At 46.1% G+C, this 17,606-nt stretch overlaps 2 protein-coding genes across 2 annotated transcripts in view; one reads left to right on the top strand and one right to left on the bottom strand.

Annotated features, from left to right (window-relative positions):
- The window catches only part of Fnip2 (folliculin interacting protein 2), a 90,236-nt gene extending 86,233 nt beyond the window's left edge, over positions 1-4,003 (top strand). Inside the window, exon 17 of the mRNA XM_005344120.3 lies at positions 867-4,003. Coding sequence (XP_005344177.2) covers positions 867-945 — 79 coding nt within the window. The 3' untranslated portion in view covers positions 946-4,003. The remainder of the gene's footprint in view (positions 1-866) is intronic.
- Positions 1-17,606, bottom strand: part of C1H4orf45 (chromosome 1 C4orf45 homolog) — an 82,119-nt gene that overhangs the window by 3,384 nt on the left and 61,129 nt on the right. The window contains exon 4 of the mRNA XM_005344121.1: positions 9,635-9,821. Coding sequence (XP_005344178.1) covers positions 9,635-9,821 — 187 coding nt within the window. The remainder of the gene's footprint in view (positions 1-9,634; positions 9,822-17,606) is intronic.

Here is a 17,606-nt window from a genome sequence, read left to right as displayed (position 1 = left end):
CTCTTACCTTGCAAGGTACTTCGACTGTTTTCCCTTCTTACCCTGCCTCAGATTTCCCGTTAGGTCCGGTCCTTCTCTGACTGGGACAAAGGGCCATTCATAGTCTTAGAAAAAGTTTTAATTTTGAAAGAAACAATTAGAACTATTCCACAGTCTGAAAGTCTCACGTCCTTCCATCCCACAACACATGACAGCACTTTGCCGTAAACCATATTGCGCCCTGAGTGCTGTAAGAGGCAGCCACCCAGTGTCCGTCTGAAGCGATGGCACCTCCCCTAGTTTCCTCAGTAAGTCACAGAACTGTTGTGTGAAGAACCTGCCTTGTCATTTCCCTACCGATCTGAGTATAGGTTCAAAAGCAGCGTGCCTTCAAGAGGAAGGATGCTGACGAACACACATCGTGACATGGCCATGCAAGGAATAAAGGGCTGGATGTCCCTGCTGTGGGAAGACCAGCCTTCTACCCTCTCTCCAGCACCACTTCCTTTTGAAGCAGTGTCTCCTGGGAGGGCTTTTTATTCTCTCATCTTTTTTACTCACACTTTTTCCCTTACATCCTTTTTATTGATTTAATCTATGGGCATATGTGTGTAGGAGCTTGCATGTACCAGGGTGTGTGTTGGGGGTGGGGTCAGAACAACTTACAGAAGTCAGTGCTCTCCATCACGTAGGTCCTAGGGATGAAACCCGGGTCATCAGCCTTGAAAGTGAGTGCTTTTACCAGCCCAAGCCATGTTGCTGGACTGTTTTACGTTCTCGTGAGTTTTAAAAGCTGACCTGGACTTCTAGGCTGGTGCCTAGAAGGGATTCTTTCCTATGAAATGATGCAGTTTTATAATACTGTCCTTGAATTTTTCACCACTCAGGATTGAATCTAACGACCTGCCTCTGCTGACTGCGATCGCCAGTACTCATTCTCCCTACGTGGCTCAGATCCTCTTATAGCCGACCGTGGGACCGTTCTTGGAAACTGAGTCAGAAGAGTGAGCTCTCGGTGACAGCAAAGGTGTGGGAGCACGAAGCAGACACGGAGCCACGACGGAATGGCTCTCTCATCGGGAGAAAGTGACCTTCCTGGTGGGAGGAAAACATCAGCACTACAGTCAGACCAAGCAGACGACTCTGGTGCTGTTGGGCAGAATATTGAGGGCTGACTTTGGAGTGGGGGTAGCCAGCGAATAGAGCATTCCGTCAGGAAAATGTTTCCTATGTAAGCATGAGAGAGCATGAAGTATCATTCTAAGAACAAGCAGGATTCTAGGTCGGAGCTCTCTTTTACAGATGGTGCCGTGAAGAAAGCCACATTGTGCCGCAGGCTGTCTGCGCTGTGCTGCGTTACACAGGATGTGGAAGGGGAGAGTGCATTGTCACTCAGTTTGCTGTGGCCCCAGTGCAGCCACACACCGATCTGAGGGACTGCTGGTGCAATAAAGCCCATGCATGACTCTGTGTAGCAAGCACCCGGTGCTCGTATCGGGTGCAGCGGTCCGCATCGGCCCATGCAGTCTAACACTGGGTAATCATCTTCAGCTTTAGCGTCCACAGCCTTCTCCAGAAAGACCTTCTACCAAAGTTGCTCCTGTGTGCTCAGGCGAGCTCCTCTGGCTGAGCCCTCCCAGACCGAGCCTCTTTCCTCCTGCGAGTCCTTGCAGATGCCTGCCTGTGCTGAAAAGTGCATCTGTCCACTGGGAAGTGAGCCCTGCAGCGGCTTGGAGGAAGGACGCAGGCAGTTTGGACATGTAGAAGCGATCCATGCGTGGTCTGTTTTTACACGATCAGCTCTGCACTTTTAAAAACATCTTTCCAGAAACTGTCCATGTATAAACCTTGCCCATGGTGAACTGTAAAAACCCAAAGAACCTTAGACTACTGAGCGTAAAACAGTCTGTGTCTAGGACTTTAAAAACAAAATCTGATGTTTAAAAGCCAGGAGCCAGTCAGGTCAAGTCAAACCCTGTCAGGTCCTTAGGCCTGGCCTTTGGTGCTTGAGAATGTGGGATAGCGTCCAGGGGCTCAGACGACTTCCTAGTTTATATCTGATAAAATCCTAATCCTTGTGACATTTGTCTATTCGTTGAGAGCATGTGCTCCTGTGGACAAATGCCTACGTCATCTCTTAGTAGGCCGGAGAATGGACGCTACCTCTCTGCCCCTCCCTTCCCTTCCTGCTCCCACTCCTCTGTTTACCTTTTGTGATTTGCAAAAGGGGCCTCAAGGCACTTAAGATCTTTAATTTGCATATTTTGTGTTCCCTTTGAAATCTTTCCATGTTCTGTGAGTTGGCATTTGAGTTACTGATTCCCATTTACTGGCTCCACGGTGTCATCCTTTGCTGGGAATCCCACCTGGTCTCAGCTCTCCGAGTGTTTTTCCTCGCCGTGGAGGAACCGTCAAAGCCGAGGTCAGCCTTCCACCCTCGCCAGCTCACAGTGCTCCCACAGTGCTCCCCGCTCCCCTCCTTTCTCCCGGCTTCTCTCTCGTTTACACGTGGATACTGCCTCACCACCATCTTCTAAGGTTCTAGAGAGAAGAACTCAGTACACGATCGATCGCTCAGTTCTCATGTTGACAGCCAGACCCGAGGAGCTGCGCTGTCGGCAAGTTACTTCTCAGCCTCATGCATAAATATTTAGCCTGCCTCTTCCTCTAACGTTCCAAATTTCAGAAAAGCTGGGCGGTCACGTGGGGTTATCTCAGCGCCCTTCGTGGCCTCTCTTGCTGCTGCAGAGGACACGCTGCTCCTCTCCTGGCTCCCAAGGTGTGGAGCGGCCACATTTTGTCTTAAACGTCAGCCTATTCTCAGAAGCGCAGCAGCAACGAAGTATCTCCTGGAGACACGCCACACCCTGCATCACAGATGGCTTTGTTTCGTCATAGCTGGAGAGTCCAAAAGGGACCTCACCTTCTCCTAGACCCAACTCAAGGGAAAAAATAAAAAAACTTTTTTTTTTTAAACGTTGAAATAAATCTACCTCAGTTGACAGGATTCCGCCTGCCCTTCAGGTCTCTTCGGCTCGGAAGTCTTACCTGCTGTGTCACTGCTTGTGGGACTGAGCAGCAGGTGAGGCAGGACGATCGGGGCGGAAGTGTGTCAGTGTTCCTGTGATGACCTCTTTCTAGCATGTTGCGGTTTATATGCGATAAGTCGATAAGTGATATGAATGTATAGGCAGTTGTGTATGTTTTAAAAGATGACAATGAAAATTGAAAATGTAGCTTCCAAACTCGTTCATAATTCCAAAGTATCTTGTTTCATCAGTGTTACATGGTGTTTGTACAGCTTCAGCCCATGTTTCAGAAGTGTGCTGTTTTTTACGGACAGGAGCTCATCTTCTCACGGCTCACGGAGTTTGCTGTTTACACATCACAACTTTTTAACTTAACCATGTTTTTCAGAATTCGCTTTTTTGGAGGGAGGAAATTCCCCACTTGCTAAATGATCTTAAATTGTTGTCTGGGCTTTTAAAAATCAGGTCTTCGGATTTAATAAACTAGCTTTCTAGGTTCTTGGTTAGTTGGATGTACATAAGGAATATAAAATGACCCTCAAATTCTTTCAGATGTCTGGGGTTTTTCTCCATCAGTGCACACTGGATTGTGTTCACACGGACTTCATCGTGAAAGCAAAAAGGTCCATAGCGTCTCTTAGTCAATGTGAAATGGTTTGTTTGATTTTTTTTTATTGTGCTTGGCAGAAAGGACATTTTAATACAATTTTTACTTAAAGCAGCCCCTCTGAATGTTAATTTTTAAAATGTTAAAATTTGTTGAACATCTGGAATGTGCGTTTGCATTATGTTTAAATTTCAGTGTTTTGAAAAGGAAAAATTCTGAGATAAATTATTATTGAACTTTCATTAAGAGAAATTTATAGGACTTTTTTTAAATCAGTTGAATGGATACCCGTGTCAGTGTGGAATTTTTTTTCCCTTAAAGCAACATTCATGTATTATTTTAATCCATTTTTTTCTGTGACACTTGGTGCAATAAACTTTTTGAAATTATCTTGCAAATTTTCCTGGCACTGCGTGATTGGTTTGTTGCATTTAATCAACTCCAGCCTTGAAATGACTTGTGAGTGGAGACTTGGTTAGCACCCTGGTAGGTGAGCACACTGGCCAAGCACGCATCAGCGGCTTCCTGGAGCCTGTGGGAATGCCCCAGGGCCAGTCTGTGTGACCTTTCATTGCCCAACCTGACATTCATTGGAATGATAAACCTGTTTTTAATGGTCTAAGCTGAGAATTTGTGGTTTTTACCTGACATTGGCTCATGGTGAATTTTCCAGGAATGTAACGGTTGTCTATCCTGGGGTTGTAGATTTCCTCTGTAAAGATTGTAACAAGTGTCCGCTTGGTCTTCACCCAGAACTCATGGTGTTATGGAACTTCCGCCATCAACAGCTGTGTCTCTCATAGATCAGGACACCGATACAGTGCCTCCCTGTCAGGCGGCAGCTGTAGCCGCTGCCTGCACGGAGCGCTGCACATAGGCATCTCTTTACATCTAAGCCTCTACTCCAAACCCTGCATGTTTAAATAGCGCGTCCAGGGGCCAGAGGCTGGCTCAGCAGGTAAGGGTGCTTGCTGCTAAGCCTTATGGTGTTAGAGCCCCAGAACCCAAATGGTGGTAAATGACCAGCAAGCAACTTTTTCACGATCTGGGGCGGAGGGAGTGGGAGGGCGTGTTGCCACAGCTTGAGAGCCCCATAGCATATCTTCAGTAGGACAAGACCCTGGCAACTGTGTGAAGTTTACCCACACGAGCACCAGCGTGCTTGTCGCCTGCTGGTTTTAGTCTTCGGTAGCTGAATGAACCCTCTCCTTGCACACAGGGCGGATGAGAAGCATCTGCCGGGTCCTTTCTACAGGACAGGCATGGACTACAGTGGGGCTTCCCCTTCTCATATTTTGTAACTTTGGGGTTCCCCCTTGTAGCCATGCATGGAGCCCCAGCCCTCTGGGCTGCAGTATCTTCCTAGTGTCCCTTCTCAGCTCTCTCTCAGTGGACCTCTGACGCTGCGTTAAAGAAGGAAGGTCCCAGCTTCTGTTTATAAGCCCTCTACAAAGGCTGTATATGCACACCACAGTCTGAATTCCGCCATGGTCTCCTCCTGCCTGGACTCTTCTGTTGGATGGTTGATGTATTTTTCTTATATCATTTAATCCTCACAACTGGATGAGATGGGTGCCTTGATGGTGAGGTTCATGTGTCAAGTTAGCAAGGCCGTTCTTCTCAGACTCTTGGTCAAACACCAGTGTAGGACATGCTGTAAGGGTATTTTTTTTTTAGATGAGATTCATATTTCAATCAGAAGATAGAAGGACTTAGACTTGGAAAGAGCAGACCTTCTCTCCAACCTTTGGGAAGAGGAGTCAGCATCCAGATCACCTCCAGATCCAACTGCACATTGGTCTTTGCTGGCCCCAGCCTGCCAGCCAGCCCTAGAGCCAACCGTATAAACTATGGATTTTCTAGACCCTACCATGACACAAACCAGTTCCTCATGATGAACACTACTGTCTCTTTCTCTCCAAATGTGCGCATAGGTCCATGATTGATCCAGGTACTGAAGAGTTCAACCCAGTGGTACTTACAATTCAAATGGTCTTGGGAGGGAGCCAGATACAGCTGTGATTGATAGGAAGTAGCCTCTTCTGTCTCTTTCCCCACTCTCTCTTCCTGATGACCTTACTGTGTGGTCCCTTATTGGCCTAGAATTAGCTATGTAGACCAGACTAGCATTGAACTTGTGACTACCCTCCTATCTCTGACCTCACAAGTGCTTGGATTACAAGCATGAATCACCAGGCCTGGCTTAGATTAGACTTTTGAATATCTTTAACATAAAAAGCACAATTAACTCCATACTGTGAAATTCTACCCGGCTCCTCCAGTCCTCTCTCACACTGAGCTCTGGGGGTGCGACCTATACCCCCCTCATTCCGCCAACAGCCCGTTTCCCCGTCCCTGGAGTGTGCTGGTCTGATTCTGTCTCAAACCATCACCTCTCCCCCTCGTCGTTCAGTCCTCCCCTGTTTTCAGTTGGGTGGTGTCATGCCCTCCGGACTCTCCATTTCATGGCACAGAGTCTCATCAGTTCTCATCAGTGCTGACTTCCAAACCTTTCTACAGTGCTAATCCTGCCCCTCTCTCTTTAAAACGGCAGCAGCCCAGTAAACCCCAAGGGCTTTAGCATTATGGGACTCACATGAGTTAGCCGCCTCCCCCCCCCCAGCCTCATCAGCAGGTACTCTTTGTACAGGTGCACACACTCTGTTACTGGGGATTGAACCTAGGGCATCAGGCATGCTAGGCACTGCTAACCCAAATCCCCAGCCTCGTTTGTTTTTTTTAATTTTGAAACAGGGTTTTACCAAGTTTCTCAAGCTGGCCCTGAACTCAGTATAAACCAAGCAGGTTCCTGCCTCAGACTCCTCCTTTAAGTAACAGTTTACCAAGCCTCCTCCACTGGCTCACTTTCTTTTAAGAAACAGGATCTCACTGTGTCACCAAACCTGAGCCCAGTTTCTCTGACTCAGTGATTCTCCCTAATCAGCCTCCTGAGTGAGTAGGTGAAACCACACAGCACACTCCACAGGGCCCAGCTTCATTTCGCTCCAATATGCAGCCATATTGAAGCACTTACATCTTCCTGAAGACAGTCCAGTGCTGTTGGCTTTGCCTTCCCAGTCTCCCTCCCCTTGTCCGACCACTTCCCTCTGTTCTGTCTCCAAATTCAATTCATGGTCAAATCCTCTGGCCCCCAGATCATCCACAAGGCGTGTTGCCCGGGAACTGGACAGAAATGCAGAATGGCCAACCCACTGCAGACCTGCTGCTGACCCATGCATAATCTGCATCTGAATTTGGTCTCCACGGGGTTTGTTGCACATTAACATCTGAGAATCTAATCTTGAGCTCAAAGGCATTGAGGGAGTGACAGGAAGAATGCATCAAGTGAAAGAATTTCTTTAAAAAGAATGCATTGGGCGTTGGTACATTGGAATTTCAAAGACCACAAGAATACCGGCAAGCTGAGAATGAAATAGAAATGAATGGTGTTCAAGGGGTCTGTGCCTGTAAATTTTCCAACATTTAGGTCACTACCTATTGAGAAGAAAAAAAAATCAAGATGGAGGAATTACAAATGGAAGAGAAGAGAGAACTTGAGAGATGTTTGTAATTTTTGGAAAGAAAGGAATTTAACTGGAGAAACATATTTGCCCAATTGAATTCCAAAAACATTTGCTAGTGCATTCTATGTAAATGTGTACAAGAATACTTCATACTGTTAAGCACCCTAAATTGTACTTTTTTACAAATAATGTCATTGAGCCCTCAAGTTTATAAATAGAGAAATACATCCTATAGCACAAGTAAACATCCCGTTTCCTCCTCCCTCCAGGTAAGGTAAGTTGGGCATCACCGCAAGGACAGTTTTCACTTCTCAGTGGCTCTGGGTACAATTATGATTCTTACGGTGTAAGAATGGGAAAGGCGTGGATGCACGAGCTGTAATTCCATCACTCTGGAGGTGAAGGCACAGGGATCAGGAGTTCAAGGTCATCCTCAACTACGTAGTGAGTTTGAGGCCAGCCTGGGAGACTCGGCACACTCTCAACCTCTCTAGAACAGTAATGACTGCCAGCATTCAGCACTGCCCGAGTGGGCGGTGCCCTGTCGGTGCTTTTCCCATGTTGTATTCATTATTGGCTTTTGAATATGTAAGAACGATTGCTTGGCGTTAAGTCCACGAAGAGGGGTTACCATGAAGAAGATGGGAGTTTTCTCAAATGTCCACAACTCTGAGATCCTCCAAAAACACAGATGAGGATAATGAGTTTCTAATGTATCCTGAAATTTTAAAGCGTAAGCCTGCCTGATGAGAAGCTTATTTTGAACGACACAGTATTTATTTTCTTTTAAAGAAGGGATGTGCTTGTGTTCAGCGGAGATGAATTCAACCCACATCTGTTGGCAGGCTGTTTGTCAGGGTTCCCTACACATGCCACACAGTCTGAGTCAGCCTGCATAGAGACAGCAGACAAACCCACCTGGAGAAAACAGCCTGAGTTTGCCCACACCCTTGGAAGATACAAGTGCCACGAAAGATGAAGACGAAGATGCAAATGGAGAGAAACTTAGCACGTAACTAATTGTGATGTGTGACCCCAGCATGCTGTCTTAGCTCAGTGAAATTTGATTGTGAATTGTAGACCTAAATCTTTAAACAGTAACCATGGTGATATGAGAGAACATTTTTGTTATTAGGAAATACGCCCTGAAGTGTCTAGAAATAAAATTACATTGGGCCTGCAATTGCTTTCAAATAGTACATGGGGCGGGGTCTATACACATATACTTAAATTCTGTATGTGTGTGTATGTGTGTGTCTGCAATTGCTTTCAAATAGTACATGGGGCGGGGTCTATACACATATACTTAAATTCGTAGTGAGGGAGAAAATACATCAAAGCAATTAAAATTAATTGATGGATCTGAAGAGTATAAAAGAAGGGCTTTCTGCTGTTCTTGCAAAATTTTCTCTAAATTTTAAACCATTTGAAAGTAAAAAAAAAATCTTTTAAGCAAAAAATTTTAAAGCAAAATGTAAAATCTTTGTTTAGATTTAGTGGTGATAGAAGGCATTTGGAACTAATGTGTGACCATGCTCAAAATGAGTTTGATAATCTAGCTGGTCCAACTCTCCATTACACAGATGTCAATCACTGCCTCAGTCACTGCCTGCCCAAAAGTCAGCCCCCCTGGGACGGTAGCCCTTGAACTCCCATTTTTCACACAGTGTCCCTGGGCCAGGACCTTCCCAGAGGATATGTCCAGCTCCCTGGCAGAAAGCTTCAAAGGGTGATGGGTGATGGCTGATGAGCGGGCTCTCTGGGCACAGGGTAAGTTCTGTGCTAGAACCTTCCAAGGACTCTTCAAGGAAGCAAGACAGCACCCCGTGTACAAAACAGGCATCTGACTGGGTGTGAGCTGTTCTATTTTCCTTTCTATCATAGAAACTTTGTCAAACCTCGTCTTAAACATTGAGCAATGACAAATGCACCGTGCTGTGGGATGGTCCAGGAGGCCAAGGCAGGAGACTGCCCTCTGAAAACGATGGTGGGATGGATGATTGCACTTCCTTGCTCCTCATTGTTCACGCTCCAGATTTCCCAGGAAAGCTACCTGCTGTCCCCATCTTATTTATTCTTAAAATCATGTAAGGAAATTACTCAACTTGCTAAGATGCTTCAGATCCTAAGGGGAGAGCCAGGAGCGTGAGCTGGTTCTAAACGTTCTGAGCATGTGCAGGGTTCTCAGGGGAGGTACAGGTCTGCCTCCATCCTACAGGCTCTTTTCTCAGCTTGTGGGAATTAGGGGCCTGACCGTCCTCTCCAGGTCAAGCCATGTGGTGGATAAACACTGCTAGGAATGGGACCACACACCCTCCTGTTTTCTTACACGGTGAGACTCATGCCCAGCTCTCCACATCGGGACACTTAGAGAGGAAATCTAGACTACAATCTGGTTTTATAAGTGAAGGGGAACTATGAAACTATTAGAATCAAATGGCTCTTGAGTCCACAGTGTGACTTTTCTAGGATGGATCAGAAAAATGGCAGCTTACCTTCTCTTCCTTCCTTGGCAGCTTGGGCAGCCTGGAGGGCAGGGAAGGCCTTGGCGATTTACTCTGTTTAACGAGAATAGCCCTTTGGGAGTCTCTCTGTTGGGAATCTTCATAATCACTCATATTCCAGGCAAGAAAAGCACGACTATTTCCTCCTTGCATGTCCAAGACTGAAGGCTTCGGTTGCCTGCGAGAGGAACAAGTTAGTTGGGTCATATGGGAAAAAAATCTAGAAACAGCTGCCAGTCCTCATGGGCCACATTAGTTTATTTCTCACTGTTCGAGGCAACTTCTAGCCATAGGGCCAAGGAGATCTGAAAACCTGGCCTGCGTGCCCCTCACCAAGAAGGTCCTGCCTGTTTCTCCACTCTGCATCTCCAGATGTCCAGCTGCTGGACATACCAGGAAGATCCCACCACAGGAACGCCTGACCTGAACACGCCCAGCTCCCCATTGCCCCTAGAGCCCAGTCAACCCGTGTGCAAGATGCTGCAAAGCAAAAGGAAGCCGAGACCTAGTGAGACTGCTTGCTGGGTGTGTGATGGCTAAGAAGGTTTCCTGGACATCCAGAAAGTGCAGGGCTGTAAAGTCCAGCTTCAGATACTTTAGCAAGCAAATCTCCCAGCCATGGTCTTTGGGTCAGGTTTACAGTATCGGTCTGTAGAGTGGGCTTCAATCCAACCAGTAGACGGTTATCTCCCTAACCGTCACCCTTTAATGCCAGTGGTATAGCTTGCCTGGCAGGCTGGTGGTGTAACTTGTAGGTTCCACAACTGGGTAGATTATTAATTGTTCTTCTCCCCAGCATCCTGCCTAGCGCCTTCCAGCACTTGAAACCTAGCCAGCAGGGAGGAAGCATCGACCCAGTTACAACTTGACTTCTCGGTGTCCTGCAACCCAAATGACAGTCTCTTCAGAAATAGGATCTTCTCATCCAGTTCTGGTGGACAACCAAGAGCACTGGGCCTGCGGCCTGTGCAGTTTTGGGGTGCCTCTGGGACCTCCCTACTGAGCAGCACAGAGGAAGAGTCCCACACCTTTCCTTGGCCTTGATCTCCAGTTTCTGCTGAGAAGGCAGCTTTGGGTCTCTATGCATTGTGTCCCTATCCTTAGATGTTTTCCGTATTCTGTCTTTGCGTTTGCCATTCAACTTTGACCTGGTGTGTATGGCTATGGATTTGTTTATCATGGATTCTGCTGAGCTTCCAGAACATCTTACTCTATCTACTGCTTTTGGCCACGGCAATGCTGTTGTCCAGCGATGACTCTGATTGTATCTCAGTTGCTGTATGTGCCCCCTGAAGTTTCTGCTCGCTTAGTTCAGGGGTCAGCCTCTGATGGCCAGAGTTTCTGAAACTCACCGAATGAGTGGGGCTTCTGGCCCGATGCGGGGAGGTCTGTGGCTGTGTCCCGGCAGGCGGGTTGCTATGAAAGTCAGCCTTTCTTTCCTCTGCGTGTGCTTTAAGACCAGCCGAGTGAGAGGCCAGGGTGAACTCAGTCCTTTCTGACCTGAACACCATCCTCCTCAGTATCTAGAGGTGTGCTGACGTGCATGCAAGACCTGCAGAAGCCAGAAGAGTTACAGATGGTTGTGAGCTGCCCTGTGGGTTCTGAGAGCCAAACTCAGGTCCTCTGCGAAAGCACCAAGTGCTCTTAACTGCTGAGCCACACTTTAACACTGTGTGTGTGTGTGTGTGTGTGTATGTGTGTGTATGTGTGTGTGTGTGTATGTGTGTGTATGTGTGTGTATGTGTGTGTATGTGTATGTGTGTATGTGTGTGTATGTGTATGTGTGTGTATGTGTGTGTATGTATGTGTGTGTATGTGTGTGTATGTGTGTGTATGTGTATGTGTGTATGTGTGTGTATGTGTATGTGTGTGTATGTGTGTGTCAGCATGCATGTCCCTTGTCATTGGTGTGTCAGTCAGAGGACACCCTTGGGTGTCAGTCCCTACCTGGTACCGCAACAGTTTCTTCCTGTTTGCTTCTACAGGTGCCAGGTCAGCTGACCTGCACTCCAGGAGGAATTTGACGAAAACACTAGAACTGATTTTAGATCGACTGTTTCTTTTGCTATTTAAATTATTTTTATCACACAACAATGTTTGGGTTTTCCTCTGTAACTGCCAGTTCAGCGATGACCAACTTTTTCCTAGCAGCCTGAATATCAAGAAATGGGCTGAGGAGAGAAAACAGGCCTCCGTGCTGAGGGAAGACTGGCTGGCCCTTGCTTACGTAGGCGTCTAAAACTGACAGGACAAACTTGGTTTTCATGGGGACACTTCTGTCAAAGAAAACACTCCAGGTGTTGAAGTCGGGCCTTGAGGATGGGCTGAGCTTACTCTAGGCGTCTAGCCGCCTGGGGTGAGCCGGGGCCACTGTGGACTCCGTGGCTGCTCTGATTCATGAGCAAACATTTCGGTGACCCCTTGGTATGTTAGTCAAATAGCTGTCTTGAATGAACGTTTTCGTCAAATGACTGAAACAGCTGGTTATTCTGGAGCAGAGTGCCCAGCACCCACGGTGCCTGAAGTCACCCATTCTCTTCTGTCTGCTGCCCCGACCCACATCTTGTGAGTTCTGTCTGGTGACCTAAAAATACTTCTACTAAATTCTTAAAAGGCTGTCTTTTGGGTTCTGAGGTTAAATTTACAACGTGGCTCTTTGAAGTTCCAGTGAGTCAGCCTCCCACCTGAGCATAGCGCTGTAAGTTACTCGCTTGAGTTTCAAATAGAGACACTCCCCTTCGGGGCTTTGCGTTCTCCACGCCGCCATGAAGTGATGTACTTATGTGTGTGTGAACTCCTAGCTTCTGCTGAGGACCCTAAGGACCTGGTTTCTTGGGTTGTTGACTCCTTCAGTGGTTGCTTCCTCAGGAATCATGAATGCTTCCACTTTCTGCTTCTGGAGGTAATAAAAACCCAACTGGCAGATGGGAGGTTGTGGGATACGCATGCAGAAACAGGCCTTTTCCTCTGTTCTCTGCTTGGAACACTTAGAGGGAAACCTTTATTTCTTCAGATCTTTTAGCATCTATGGTACAGCCCACACTTACCATCCCCTCAGGGAGAGCTTTAAGATACGTTCCTTCATCTTTACCTCTTTCAACCTAGCCTCCTGCATAGGAGGATGGGGCAGAGATGGGGGGTTGCCGTGATGACCAGCAACAGATGGGGTAAGATTTCAGAGGTGCTGGCTGCTCGAGAAGATCCTCCCTGCCCTTAGTGTGGATGCTATTCATCCCAGCACCAGAGACCAGGCTGGGCTTGAATACAGCCAGACATCACCACTCAGCCCTCAGGAGCGGGGGCTTTGAAGGATGAAGCAGGACTCTAGGATGTTCCAAATAAGTGCCGGCCATAGTGTAAGACAGTTGAGTCCGACCTTTTTATTCTAGTTGACTCTCCATCTTCACTCACCACCCTGAAATCACTTGTGATTATGCTGTACTCGACTCCCGAAACATTTCATCTTTTGGAGAACACTTATTTGACCCTTGATCAGGGGCCTATCATAGACATCATTTAAAAACATGAAGGGCATATGTATGTGTGTGTATACATATATGTATATATGCATATATATATATGTATTTTACACACACATATATAGATAACCAGACCAAAAGAATATACATATTTGACAGTTACTAGAAGGGAAACTTTTAAATGCAAAGGGGTTATCCTGGTGGGAAGAGAAAAGGGCTTATAGAAAGAAGCTATCCTCCTTTTAAAGGTAATTTATTTTTATTTAGGTGTCTATGTGTGTCTGTGACTATGTGCATGTGACTAATGTTGCCCATGGAAGCCAGAAGAGGATACTGCAGCTAGAGTTATGGGCAATTGTGGACTTCATGACATGATTCAAACTGAACGCTGGTCCTTTGCAAGAACAGCAAATGCTCTTAACCATTGAGCCATCTCTCCAGTCCCAAGAAGCGTCTCCTTCTCCCTCTTCCTTCCTCTTCCTATGTGTGTGCATGTACCATGTGCATGCCATGTACACAAGGAGCCAGAAGAGGTTGTCAGGAGCTGGAGTTAAAGATGATTGTGAGGGCATCCATATGGGTGCTGGGACCTGGACCAGGTCCTCTGTAGGTGCAGCAAATGCTTTTAACTGATGAGCAATAGTTCCAGCTCTACTACCCACCCTGCTAAGTTGTACTTAACAGGCAAAATCCTGAGTGACTTACAGAGTTCTCTGGAAGGCATGTGCTGTACTTGTTTTTATGATTGGGCTTCGGGATGGCAGAAAAACCAAGGGTCTATCTTTGAGTTAATATAAGGCCAAAAAAGTAATATTGAATCAAAAATTAAGACAAGATGAGACAGTTGGTAGCCCCAAGGCCCCAGAAGCTGTTCCCTCATGTATCTGTAGCTTCTGCAAAGGGTGGCATGCATCTATACTGCGACCCTTGGGTGTGAGGACCTGCTTTCTTGGCAAGCTATTCCTTCAGGTTTTGTTTTATTGTTGCTGTTTCCCCTCAATGTCAGCAATGTCTTGTTTCTGTCATTAAATGCTAAATGCCTTAGCCAGATTTGACAGTATGAGCATGCATCCAGATGTCCCTGTCGTGTAGACAAAGATACGCACAGGGATAGGAATAAGCATGTTTTTCTTCTGTACCTAGAAGCAAGTGAAATGGGCACTAAGAGATGATGTGAATGTTAACCCTTCAACATAGTCATTCCTATGAAGCATGGAGGATCTGTGCTTATGTTATTATGCATGTATGTGTTCACGCGTGCACACATGTTGCGTGGAGACCAGAGATCGGTGTGGAGTGTTTTCCTCAGTTGTTCTCCACCTCAATTGTTTTTAGTCAGGGTCTCTGAACTCCGACACTAGCTTGCTAGCGAGCCCTGGGGATCCTGCCATGTCTGACCCTCCCCTGTGCTGTGGTTACGTGTCTCACTGCCACATCCGGCTTGTGCGTGGATCTGCACTCAGTTTAGCTCTCCTGTTTGCTGAGCAAGCATGTTATTTCCTGAGCCATCTTCTCACCTGTGACTCTTTGTTCTTTCTTAGAAGTTTTCTCCATCCCACATAAAAAAAAAAAGGCTGCGGTTTTCATATCATTAATAGTTCAAAAGACAGATTTATGAAACGGCTTGCAGAAATCATCTTGAAGAGGCAGGTAGAGCAGAGATTATTTAAATATAAACAAAATTGTGTAATCCCATGTAGCACAAAAATCTATCCTGTTGAAAAGATCAAAATCAAATTGTTCCCTCAAACAAGTACAAGAGGGTTCCCCAAGTTGCCCATCTGACTACAGCAAACATCCAAATGACTAGAATGCATCTCTTAACAGAAAGAGGCAGTGGATGTACAGATTTCATTTTCCCTCTCGGAACAAAGCACCCACTCTCTTGGACTCTGCTTCCTTGAAGAGATTGTTCAGTCCTGAGCGTGTAAGCGTCAAATCTAGGGTTGTGATTATTTGAGTTTGATTGATTGCTTTTATTTCCCAGGAAGCATGACCAGTTTACTTTAAAGGCTTGTTAAACATTCTTCCACTAGACTGAAATAAAGCACTGAAACAAGAATCGTCTCTATGCCCTGCGTGAACACGTCTTCATTAATTTCCCAGGTTGGCTTCCTTCCCCAAGCTCCAGAATGTGAGTAATGATGTCACCAGCACATTGCTGGTCGCCCTTCTGGACTCCAGCTGGGCTTCCCCTACGCAAGCTATGCAATCTCCTCCAACCAGTCCTCTGGCGCAGAACAACAACATGCTGCAGAAACGACCATTGCCAAGAACTCACTTACTACGTAGAGACACACAGAGGCGCTGATTGCTTTTCATTCAGCATCTTAAAGTGACTTACAGGAAGTGACCATCGCATCAAGAATTCTCATGCATGTGGCCTCATGAGAGGTGTCCCAATACCTAATAAAATTCACCATGCTAGGTTGTCTGGGGTCCCCTATTAGGAATGCTGTGTCACTCCTAACATTGGCACATAGGATGTCCAAGGCTTCTGCCAGCTTCAGCAGCCCAGGCTTCCTCTATTTATGCTAGTACTTCCTGGCCATCCCTTGCTTCTTTGTGAGTGGCAGGGGAAGAAAGGAAAAGCATGTTTGTTGTAGCTTCTCTGTGTTGGTTTGTGAGAATGTTCCTCTCTGCAGATAGGAGATCTGTGCCTGGGTTAACTGCAATGGAAGGCAGTGCACTTTGTTTTACTTCTTTATGAAGCAGAAGTGCGCACAATGGACAAAATGACAGTAGCCCAGTTCTCATGCTTCAACCCCGCAAGCATCGACTGCCAAGCTCTCTTATTTCCCCTCTCTCTTCGTTACCAGTCCCCTCCAGGACATGCTATCTCACTGATAGAAAATACATGACATCATATACTTTATACACACCTCCTCCTTAACAATATTCACCAAATAATCACCATCCAAAAGTCTAGCTGTCTCCTAACTTTTGAACTGTCAAGAAGTCCAAATTAGTCTCACACCTCTTTGAGTGATGATCTCGGGAGCTTTTTATTAATGCCTAATTTACCTTTCATGAAAGAAATTGGGTTGTGAGCTGGAGAGGTGGCTCCGTGGTCAAAAGCAATGACTGCTCTTCCAGAGGGCCTGGGTTCAATTCCCAGCACCCACGTGGAATCTCACAACTGTCTGTAACTCCAGTCCCAGAGGATCTGACACCCCCACATAGACATACACACAGGCAAAACACCAATGCACATAAAATACATAAATCTTGAAAAAAGAAAAGAAACTGGGATATTTGTCCTAGAAAAGTCCATACCACATCTTCTGCTACTCTTTTCCGAGGCCATTTGACAACTTCCCATTAGCTCTAGCTTCTTATTGGCTAACTCTTACATTTGAATCTAACCCATTTCTAGTAATCTGTGTATTGCCACGTGGCTGTGGCTTACCCGGTAAAGTTCCATCTGGCTCCAGCGGGGCTACATGGCTTCTCTCTGACTCCTCCCTGCTATAGGCCCAAAGCAGTTCCTTTATTAACCAGTGGTAATCACAGCATACAGAGGGAAATCCCACATCAATTTACATTCTAGTTAGGGATTCTGCTACCTTAGTAAAGAGTTTGGTAAAGTGGCAGCTGTAGATTCTTCTTCAGTATCATACCTTCATTAGTGCCCTGTAGTTTGCTAGATTTCCAATACCAGGCATAGTTTTCCTCTTGTTGCATGGGCCATAAAACCAATTAGAGAGATGATGGCTACCACCAAGGTATTCATGGCATTATTGTACCCTTAGAGTCACGGTGCTTTACTGATGGTGGTTGTGGTTCATTGCTGTGGGATAATGCTCTTGCACTCTGTAAAGACTTGTCATTCACATTGGTTTAATAAAGTGCTGATTGGCCAGTAGCCAGACAGGATGCATAGGCAGGGCAACCAGACTAGGAGAATTCTGGGGAAAGGAAAGGCTCAGTCTGTAGTTGCCAGCCAGACTCAGAGGAAGCAAGATGAGAATGCTTCACTGATAAAAGGTACCAAGCCATGTGGCTAACACAGACAAGAACTATGGATTAATTTAAGATGTAAACATTAGTTAATAAGAAGTCTGAGTTAGGGCTGGAGAGATGGCTCAGAGGTTAAGAGCACTGGCTACACTTCCGGAGGTCCTGAGTTCAATTCCCAGCAACCACATGGTGGCTCACAGCCATCTGTAATGAGATCTGGTGCCCTCTTTCTGGCATGCATGGAGGCAGAAGTTGTATATATAATAAAGAAATATAAAAAATAAATAAATAAAATTTAAATAAAAAAAAAGAAGTTTGAGTTAATAGATCAATAAGTGTTGGAATTTTATAGTTTCTGTGTGATTGTTCAGGTCTGGGTGGCAGGGAAATGAACAAGCAGACCACACACAAAACAGTTAGTTCATGTTTCATCAAAGGCTGTCTGTCATCAACCTCTGCCCATCCCCTAAGGGGAGAGAGAGTGGAGGGGAGAGACTGGGGGTGGAGAGGAAGACACAGAGAGA

Source organism: Microtus ochrogaster, chromosome 1, assembly GCF_000317375.1.
Source record: "Microtus ochrogaster isolate Prairie Vole_2 chromosome 1, MicOch1.0, whole genome shotgun sequence".
In the NCBI taxonomy this organism is placed as follows: domain Eukaryota; kingdom Metazoa; phylum Chordata; class Mammalia; order Rodentia; family Cricetidae; genus Microtus; species Microtus ochrogaster.
This window is presented reverse-complemented; position numbering and strand designations above follow the sequence as displayed.